At 49.3% G+C, this 10,421-nt stretch overlaps 1 protein-coding gene across 1 annotated transcript; it reads right to left on the bottom strand.

Annotated features, from left to right (window-relative positions):
- Positions 1-655: 655 nt before the first annotated feature.
- On the bottom strand, positions 656-9,640 carry LOC136480106 (spore wall protein 1-like). The gene is made up of 2 exons (XM_066477756.1): positions 9,185-9,640; positions 656-1,021 (listed from the first exon to the last, which is right to left on the bottom strand). Exons 1-2 carry the CDS (start codon positions 9,638-9,640, stop codon positions 656-658), a joined length of 822 nt encoding a protein of 273 aa, XP_066333853.1.
- Positions 9,641-10,421: the final 781 nt, after the last annotated feature.

Genomic DNA, 10,421 nt, shown 5'->3' with positions numbered 1-10,421 from the left:
GTACTAACATGCGCTAATGACGGATTAATTAGGCTTAATAAATTCGTCTCGCAGTTTTCAGACGAGCTATGTAATTAGTTTTTTTATTAGTATCCAAAAACCTCTTCCAATATCCCGAAACATCCGATGTGATATCCAAAAATTTTCATTTCGTGAACTAAACGCAGCCTTATTATGCTTCTACTGGAAGTTGTACATGATGTAGACAGTTATAAGACTCATAATCCTGTCAAAAAAATGAGTAATTAAAATGAGAGGTGCACTCAGCTGCTCGTCACTCGTTTCTAGTATCTTTTCTGTGCGTGTCCGTGGCCTTTTTGGTTCCGCACTTCCGCTCGGTCACGGTTCTCCTCTGAGTCAACTTTGGAGTACGCGGACTTATAAACCCGAGTTATCTGAAATGGACCTCTTCAACGTGCTGGAAATAGTTGGTCAAACGGGCCGCACGGCACGGCACTAGCACGAGCACAGCCAGGCACGGCCCGGTCAGGCACGGCACTACGCGGCACGATAGACTAGCCATGCCGTGCCTGTTAGTGCCGCCGTGCTGAGGTACCGGCCCAGGCACGGCATTATCAGGTCTTAGCCCTGCCGTGCCGTGCACTGGGCACGGCGGCCCAGCAGTGTCGCCGCTTGCTGGGGCTGCGCCGTCGTGTCACGCGCATCCGCTCGTGCACTGGAGCCACGTTGAGCCCGCATCCTCCCTGCCGGATCCGCCGGCGTGCTCGTGCTTGCTGGATCCACCACCAGCGGACTCCTCCGCGCCGGATCCGCCGCCAACAGACTTCTCCGCTCCAGATCTGCCACCAGCAGACTGCTCCACGCCGGATCCGCCACCAGCGGACTCCTCGCCGGATCCGCCACCGGAGAGCTCCTCCCCGCCAGAACCGCCGCCGGCGGGATCGTGCTTGCCGGATCCGTCACCAACGGACTCCTTATCGCTGGATCCGCCACCGGAGAGCTCCTCCTCGCCGGATCCGCCATCAGAGAGCTCATCCCCGCTGGATCCGCCACCAGCAGACTTCAAGGACCGGAAACAGCGACCAGAGGGGGGTGAATGGGAGTCGTAAAATTTCTCGTGAAATATTTGGCCGTTGTCCCAATAATCACCACCAAACACGCAAATCAAATACTGTGATGTCCACGACCCAACTAGTGGATGGATGTTCCTTAGGAACACAACGGGACACCACGAAACCAACAGATCAAACGGGACACGAGACAGAGATCAATCGACCACTCTAGGAATAAAACAGTGAACGCACATAGGCTAAAAATTCAGACTGACAGTGAAAGAAATCGGACCAGGCAGCTACGGTTGGATCAGCCTGCTGCCCTTGGAGTCCGAGAGATAAAACTGAATTGATATCTATGCAAACCGTGAGTAGTAATTCAAGCTGAATGAATTTAGATTAGTACTCTAATGATGAGTCATAAATGCTTGGAATGACTACTCACAAAAGCAAACTGCTATGCTGGACAGAAGATGCAACCTGTAGGCAATATGCAGTAGAAAAAAAATTGTGACGCTGCTGCTGCTCTTGGGTTGTGCGTGCAGGGTTCTAGATGAGCACGGATCGGTGCTAAGTGGCAGCTCACTGTGCAGTGGTGAGCACCCTGCTTGGCCCCAAGGGCGAGCACCTGACGGTGCAAGAATGGACCTACGTACACGGCACAACACAGAGAAGGGACGAACACCAGAGCGAACAGCTTCCTGTGGAGAACGACAGACGGACAACCGGTACAGCAAGGCTTAGAGACGAACGCTGCTCGGTTGAGCACGCTCGGCGCTTGAGCGCACGGTGCTGGTAGCGTTGCCGCTGCTTGGCCTGCTCCTGTGCTCGGCTTCCAGGAGAGGAACAGAACAGCCACAAACAGAAGACCGAGCGAGTAACCAGAGAAGGGGCGCTGACCACGAAATCGAAGAAAACTCGACCAAATCAGAACGAGTGGTTCCCAAACTTTGCACAGGTGAAATTGAACTAGCTACGAACAAATCCCCAAAGAATCATCGCTTGGGACCAACCCAAACTCCGGGAATATCAGATCGCGGCCATGAACGAAAATGGAGAAAAATAGCACAACATGAATACGAAAAATCACAGTCAAAATACATGAATCCCAGAGGGCACGAGGAGGATTCAGGCCTCCATTCCCACACCAAAAATCTCACGAATACAAGCACAAATTTTTGTTCTTGGACCTCTCTAGCAAGAACACTAAAAGGAAGGAGAAAAACTAGAAAAATGAGAATGGGAGAGGTGAGGGAGATGGGGGCTCCCTCATCCTATTTAACAGGGCTATTACACATTCCCAGTTTTGCCCCTGGATACAAATGAGTTGAACCGCTAAGCCCAAGGGCATTGTTGTCCAACCCGGTGTAATCTTGATCCGACGGCCACCGCGCCTACTCACCGGTAGCTTCGCCTCGACGCGAACTCCCCGATGCCGCCACGTGCCATCCGTCCCTCCTTGGAACCTCCGCCCGGGTTTTGAGGCCCAAACCCGTAAACCGTCCATCTGATGGTTTTGAGACCCAAACCATCAAACCGTCCGCGGGTAGCGTACTCCATACGCGTCCCCCGCCATCCGATGCGTGTCACCGCCGTCCTCAACCGGCCGGCCCGCCAAGTCCTCCCGAGCCTCGCTCGACTCACGTGTCCGCCGTCTTGACCCGGTCAACACCGTCACTCCATGTCTTCTTGCACTTGTCGATGTCCCAAGTGTCAGCCACTACGGCTAGTCACTCGGCCTCTGGGTCCCTCGGTCCAAGCCTCACGTCCGTCCTTCATCGCTCCCGGTCTGTCGGCACGGCACGTCCTCCTTGACCTTCATCTCGCCATCGACCACCGCATCTGAGCTCCACACCTGCACAACACAAGCCAAAAGACATGTCGCACACAAAGCTTTCGCCATGGTAGGGTTAGTCACCACTCAACCCGCTTCGTGGATCACATTGACAATCACTCATCACAAAACGAACACACAAGGGTACTTGTCAACCTCTTGTTCGCAATCTCCCCCTTGATGAGTGCATTGTCAACACCAATACATGAACAGCTTGAGCAAGAGAAAAAAGAAGATGAAGAAGATAAAACAAAGAACTCACCCAAATGACCAAATGCCAAAGAAAAGCCAAGAACCGGGTCATTTGAAAATGAGCAAAACTTGGTCCCCAAAGACATGGGCAACGGCTCGACGCAACCAAGTAAAACAAAGCTAGCCCTCAAGAAGAGGCAACGGGCTCAACACCACTAGCAAAGCTCGAAAAGCCAAAAAACTGCTAGACCCTCCAGAAGAGGCAAAGGCTCAACACATCTAGCAAAACACCTCAAATGCAACTCCCCCTGAATAAGTGCAATCTCTCTCAAATGAATGCATATCTCTCAACTTTAGGTGGAATTGGAAGTTTCTTCCCCTTTTCTGAATATTTCTCCCCTTGTGTCCCCTTGTGACATTGTGAGTGTGGAAACTTCTCCCCCTTGTTGACACATGCACTTATCAAGCTAGAGCCCAAGGATTGCAACTCCCCCTCAAAACAAGCTATGAATGCAGAAATGCACGAATGCAGAAGCTTCAAGATTATAGCAAGTAGATTGAAAGGATGCTCTAGTGGATGCTGTCATGTATATATAGCAACACATACAAGTGCTAGCAAATGCTCAAGGTGACCAGATGAGACGAAATATGGCATTTAAGCAAGTTTGATCAAGTTTGAGCAATTTAAAAAAAAGGGTTCACCGCCAAAGGAGCACATAGCAAAGATAGATAGGAGATTGAACTTGTGCTACACATGTATGCAAAGTGAACTACCCCAAACAAAGTTCACACATCATGTCATGAGACAAACTTGTGGTTTGATCAAATTTTAGATACCAATTGAAATTTATCGGAGTTATGCAGCTTATTACCAAAGTTTGTCAGACAAGTGTGTGCGGGAGGTTATCTGTGCCATCAAAACCTGACTTAGCGACCATGTCAAGCCTATGCCAAAGGCAATCAGAAGCTTAAGACAATGATCTCGGTATCCATTACAGAGCTCAAGTTCACCAATAAGCAATTTGGAGCTGTCTCGATACTCTGACATAGGATAGTACAGACCCATCCCGATCTTTTCAAATCACTTAGTTTGATTTTCAAGTTTTAGCACAAATTCAAGTTTCTCAAGCAAGTGTGTAACTCAAGGTATGAGCTGTAGCAACTAAGCATATATATGAAGCAAGAAAAAGATCTCGACACATTCTACACATGCTAGTGCCACAAGTAGTGGTGAACACATTTCATGTTTCAACAAGTTTTAATCAAGTTCACAGTTTGGAAAACAAGCTTAGCTCATAACATGCATCAATTGATCAAAAAGGAGCCTAAGCCAAAAGCACATCATGTATATCCATAACATCCCCAACAAGAGCATAGTGTCAATCTAGCTACTATAAGGATGAAGCTCAGGATGCAATATGATACATGATGATATGATATGCAGGTATGATATAAAAACAAAAGCAAAGGCTAAACTACAAAGAAAAACAAAACTAGAATACAACAACCAAAGTTCCCCTCCTCTAAAAAGGGAAGCAAACTCCAAGCTCCCCTCGCAAGCGAGCAAACTGGGCTTGGTCAAGTGGTTTGGTGAAGATATCTACGAGCTGGTTTTGGGTATCAATGTGGTGCAGATTGATATCACCTTTCTCATAGTGGTCACGCAAGAAGTGAAAGCGAACTTCTATGTGCTTTGTCTTTGAGTGAAGGACTGGGTTTTTGGCTACACTTATGGCACTAGTGTTGTCACAAAACAAAGGCACTCGCCTAAACTCTAACCCAAAGTCTCTCAGAGTAGCTATCATCCAAAGCAACTGGGAACAACAAGCAGCAGTAGCAACATACTCATCTTCTGTGGTGGATTGGGCGATGCTAGACTGCTTGCGAGAAGACCAAGACACAAGAGAAGATCCAAGAAACTGACAAGTCCCCGAAGTGGACTTCCTCTCAACACGACAACCAGCATAATCCGCATCAGAATACCCGCAAAGAGAAAGAGAGGAGGAGGTTGAAAACCAAAGACCAAACTCGGGTGTGAAACGAAGGTACCTGAGGATCCGCTTGATGGCTTGACGATGAGACGTGCGCGGCGAAGACTGAAAGCGCGCGCACAAGCAGACTGTGAACTGGATGTCCGGTCTCATCGCCGTTAGGTACAGCAGGGACCCGATCATGCTTCGGTATTCCTTCTGGTCCACGGCTTCTCCCTCCTTGTCCTCATCTAGGGCCATCGTGGTTGACATGGGCGTCGAAAGAGGCTTGGCCTCACCCATATCAAATTTCTTGAGCACGTCCTTGGTGTACTTGCCTTGGTGCACGAACGTCCCCTCATGAGTTTGCTTGATTTGCAGCTCAAGGAAGAAAGTCAATTCGCCCATCATGCTCATCTCAAATTCCCTGCTCATAGTATCTGAAAACTTGGCAACAAGAGCATGAGAAGAGCCACCAAAGATTATATCATCCACGTATATCTGAACCAAAAGGATGTCTGTGCCTTGCTTGAGGAGGAACAAAGTCTTATCTATGGAACCCATCCTAAAACCCTTATCAAGCAAGAAAGCTTTCAAACGCTCATACCAGGCTCTCGGGGCTTGTTTCAAACCATACAAGGCTTTGTGGAGTTTAAAAACATGGTTGGGGTATTTGGATTTTCAAAGCCAGGGGGTTGCCTCACATAAACCTCTTCCTCTATGTACCCATTCAAGAAGGCACTCTTCACATCCATCTGATACAGCTTGAACCCTTTCGAAGCTGCAAATGCTAAAAGAATCCTAATGGCTTCTAGACGGGCAACAGGAGCAAAGGTTTCTTCATAGTCTATTCCCTCTTTTTGGCAAAAACCCTGAGCCACTAATCTCGCCTTGTTTCTCACCACCACCCCATCCTCACTCTGCTTGTTCTTGTAAACCCACTTTGTACCTATGGGGTGGCACTCTGGTGGAGGTGGAACTAAAACCCACACTTGGTTCTGCTCAAAGTTCTCTAACTCCTCATGCATAGCATTAACCCAATCGGCATTAGATAGTGCGTGTCCAATATCTCGAGGCTCAAAAGAAGCTACGAAAGCAGAATGAGTGAAATGGGAAATATGATAAGACTTGGAACGCGTTACCCTTTCGTCGATGTCGCCAATCATGGTCTGAGGAGGATGGCGTCGCTGGATGTGTCGAGGTGCACCCAAAGACGAAGTCGCCTCCCCCTCATCCACAGCTGGGGCCTCCTCAGTCGATTGAGGAAGCGGCTCGCACGGACCCCATGAAGTAGAGGTGGAGGGCTCAGGGCCGTGAGCCGAGGTAGTCGAAGCTGGCTTGATTAGGGCAGTCGGTTGAGATGGCTTGGGATCATCCTAATCGGCGTCGTCGTCGTCCTCAATGAAAATGTTGTCACCCATCTCTTCATCACCTGCATGTTCAAAGATAGAAACAGAAGAGGGCATGGTTTCGTCGAAGGTGACTTCACAAGTCTCCACGACACGGTTAGTCTTAAGATTAAGCACACGGTACGCATGTGAATGAGAAGCGTAACTGAGAAATATACCGTCCGAAGATCTAGATTCAAACTTGTCAAGATTACCTTGCTTAAGAATGAAGCACCTGCAACCAAAGACTCGAAAATGACTCACCTTGGGTGGATGCCCAAACCGCAACTCGTAGGATGTCTTCTTCAAGAAAGCACGAAGGAAAATGTGGTTTGAAACATGGCAGGCGGTGTTGATGGCTTTGGCCCAGTAACGCCTAGGAGTCCTATGATCATCGAGCATCGTCCTGGCCATTTCAACCAAAGTCCAATTTTTGCGCTGAACAACACCATTCTGCTGAGGGACATAGGGCGAAGAAAACTGATGTTCAAGACCCAAAGAAGCATAAAAGGTGTCAAACTATGAGTTTTTGAACTCAGTGCCATTGTCACTGCGGATAGCTCGTATGGCATTCTTTGGTAACTCAGTTTGCAACCTCAAGATCAAGTCACGAGCATGAGAAAATGCTTCGTCCTTGCCCTCCATGAAAAACACCCAAGAATAGCGAGAAAAATCATCCACGGTCACAAGAATGTACCACTTCCCTCCCTCTGACTGAACCCGAGCCGGACCAACAGTGTCCATATGGAGTAGCTCATCGGGTCTCGTGGTCATGACCTAAGTCACTAGAGGATGGGAAGCAGCCACCATCTTCCCGTGTCGACAGGGATGGCATACCAGATCCTTCTCAAACTTAAGTTTGGGCAATCCTCGGATCATGTCAAGAGAACTCAACCTCACTAGGAGATCGAAGCTCAATTGACCAAGTCTCCTATGCCACTTCCACAAATCAGAAGAAGATCTGAAAACCAAACAGCGAGAAGAACCAAACGACTGAGAGAAATCAGCTCTGAAAACTCGGCCGAAAGGAATGATCTGACAAACTAGATGTCCCTGAGAATCGAGCACGCGAGAAAGTCTAGTCTTAAAGCGCACCTCAAACCCATCTTGAAGGAGTTGCGAAATAGAGAGCAAATTGAAATGCAGGCTTGAAACCAAAGCAACGTCCTTCAAGATAAAAGACTCGTTGACTCGAATGGTCCCATGAGATAGAACCTTACCTTTGCTATTGTCCCCAAATGTGATGTACTCCTTGTATTGCATGGGGTCGAGGCTGGAGAACCATTGGGAACTTCCGGTCATGTGGCGCGAATAGCCGGAATCAACAAGCCACGTGTTCTCCAGGCCTCCGCTCTACATCAATAGAAAGACAGGGGGTGAGCAAATGGCACAACACTGGGGTTAGCGAAATAAGGAGAATACCAGTGTTGAGTCATTTGCCCTGGAAAAGTGTTAGGAAAAACACCATACATGCCATGTCCCATTGGAGAGAAGCGATCACCACGTGGAGGAAGACGTGGTCCGCTAGGAGTGTGGGACTGAAAGCCACTGTCGCGAGGTCCAGAGTCATATTGAACATGACTTGGGCCACGCCGGGCACGACCACCTCGTGGTCTCGCCACCTGAGGCCTAGCACCTTGAGGCATTGCACCTCTAGGCCTAACACTGCGCCTCTGAACAGGCGGTACATGTACGCCATGGGGAGGACGGTACATGTTCTGGTTGTTCAACTCGTACTCGCGCCACTCATCTCTCTTCCTCCTAAAACAAAACTCAGCCAAATGACCATCTCTATGGCAATAGTCACAGTGGTACCTCACCTCTCTCTTGGGTGGTGGTTGACTCACTCTCTTGTGGGTGTGGTTCACTCTCTGAGGCTTTTTGGCTTTAGGAAGGGGTGCACTAGAGATGTTGGGTAGAGTATCGAGTGAGTTCCGAAAGTGGTTCGGTTTGGGAACCCAAACTTGCTTGGATGGTGGAGCTTTTGGTGGTTCTTCAAACACACCATCTTTGATCATAGGCTTGGTAGGCTCTGGTGGAGGGATCTTGATCAATTGGGGAGTGTTGGTGGGTTTCTCACTTGGGTTCAAACCACTATGTTCACCAACCTTGCCATAGACATGCTCACCCTTCCCACCTATAGCAAAGCCTACTCCCGATGAGTCAGTTCCCCGCCTGAACTGGCTCACCATCATGCCCAACTGGGGCTCACTGCACGACACCCAGCTCAAGATGGACCGAAGGTGTGTGTTTTCTTCCTCGGTTCCCATCTTGTCGTGCCTGCAGGACTCAAGCTCCAACACCAAAGCTTCACATCGAACACATGTAGTGGTGGTGCTATCTGAGTTGGCCTTCTCAAGCTCAGCAAGTTTGGCAACCTTCTCTGCCAACTCAGATTGCAAGCCCGAGCAGACTTGCACGCACCGAGCAACCCAGAACGAGACTTCAGCTCATCACATTCATCAAGCAAAACAGCATACTTGGATTGCAAGTCAGAGAGGTTAGACATGTGTATAGCGCACTCATCGCACTCCTCCTCTGACACCACTACACCACTCTTGGCAAGCTCCAGCTCCTTCAAAGCAACTTCTAGCTGGTCCTTAAACTCTTTTCTCTCGCGGGCAGCACGCTTAAGCAACTTATCTTGACTCATCAATGTATCATTCATAGTATCAAGCTCAAGCATAAGTGAGTCAAGTGTGGGCGGTACCTCATTTTCGTCGTCGTCAACGTCGATGTCCTTTTTGAGCTTTGCTCCACCGTCAACCGCCATAGTGCAAAACCCACCACGGTTTGCACCGGCGACAAAGCAAAGACCGTTGAGCTTGTCCTCGTGCTTCTTGTCGGACTCATCATCGGCGAGGGAGAAGAAGAGTGATCATCATCGGAGTCGTCGTCGAGGTCACTGAGGGAGGCGAGAAAGGCGCGTTCTTGAGCTTTGGCCTTCCTGCGGTACGCCTTCTTGATCGCCTCCTTGTCGAGGCCGCCCTTGGCCTTGTGCTTGCCGGAGGTGTAGTCACGCTTATCCTTGCGCTTGTCGGAGTCATACTTGTCGGTGAAGGGCTTCTTCTTAGGGCAGTGCGCGATGAAGTGATCCGGATCTCCACATCCATAGCATCCCTCCTTTGGGCCACCACTGCGTCGGCGGTTCAAACGGTTGTTGTGAAACTGAGAGAACCAACTGATGACGAGCGCCAACTCATCATCTCCAAGAGACTCCAGCTGCTCCTCTATGACTGACATCAAGCACGACAAAGAGAAAGAAGCTTGTGAAGGGTTAGTCAATGAACTTGAACCACTACCTGAGACCAAAGCCATGGTTGGTGCAGAAGGATTCTTGAGCTTGGCTTGGGTTTGGTAGTCGATCTCCGTGGACTTGAGCTTGCTAAAAAGCTCGTCGACGGTGAGGGTGTTGTAGTTGGCCGACTCGATGATCGCCGACACCTTCACATCCCATGCCTTCCGATCAAGGGCATAGAGAAGCTTGAGCGCCCTCTCATGATCACTATAAGGTAGGTTGGCCTTGTTCGCTTTCATTTTGTTGACGATAGTTTGAAAGTGGGAAAACATGGCATCGATGGACTCGCCATCAAGCTGAGAGAAGTTCTCGTACTCCCACTTGTACGTCTCGTAGAGTCTGGTCTTGACCTGTGCGGTCCCCTCGTGATAGCTCTAAAGCCTCACCCAGATCTCTCGAGCTGTAGTACAATCGGAGACACGCTCGAACTCAGAAAGCGAAAGACTCGAGAAAAGCACACTGCGAGTTTTGCTATTTGCGTTGTGCCGATCCTTGTGATCCTGGGTGGTACGGGCCGCGACAGGGAGCACAACATAAGTAGCATCCTCGCAAATTTCCCAAACGAGCCAATCAATCCCCTGGAGATGCATAGACATGCGGATCTTCCAATAAGGATAGTTGGACCTATCGAAGTGTGGTGGTTTGCCAGAACCACGCTCCATGTCGCCTTCGTGGATCACAGACCGATTAAGGTGGAATGATCCTTAACCGGCTCTGATACCAATT

The sequence above is a fragment of the Miscanthus floridulus genome, chromosome 9 (genome assembly GCF_019320115.1).
Source record: "Miscanthus floridulus cultivar M001 chromosome 9, ASM1932011v1, whole genome shotgun sequence".
NCBI classification, from domain to species: domain Eukaryota; kingdom Viridiplantae; phylum Streptophyta; class Magnoliopsida; order Poales; family Poaceae; genus Miscanthus; species Miscanthus floridulus.
Note: the sequence above shows the minus strand (reverse complement) of the source record. Positions and strands in the feature narration are given on the sequence as shown.

Coding starts and splice junctions, on each gene's coding strand:
- LOC136480106 (XM_066477756.1), bottom strand. CDS start 9,640: ATGTCAGTCATAGAGGAGCAGCTGGAGTCTCTTGGAGATGATGAGTTG. Junction 1,022..9,184: donor TGTCGCCGGTGCAAACCGTG/GTGGGTTTTGCA, acceptor CGGTCCTTGAAG/TCTGCTGGTGGCGGATCCAG.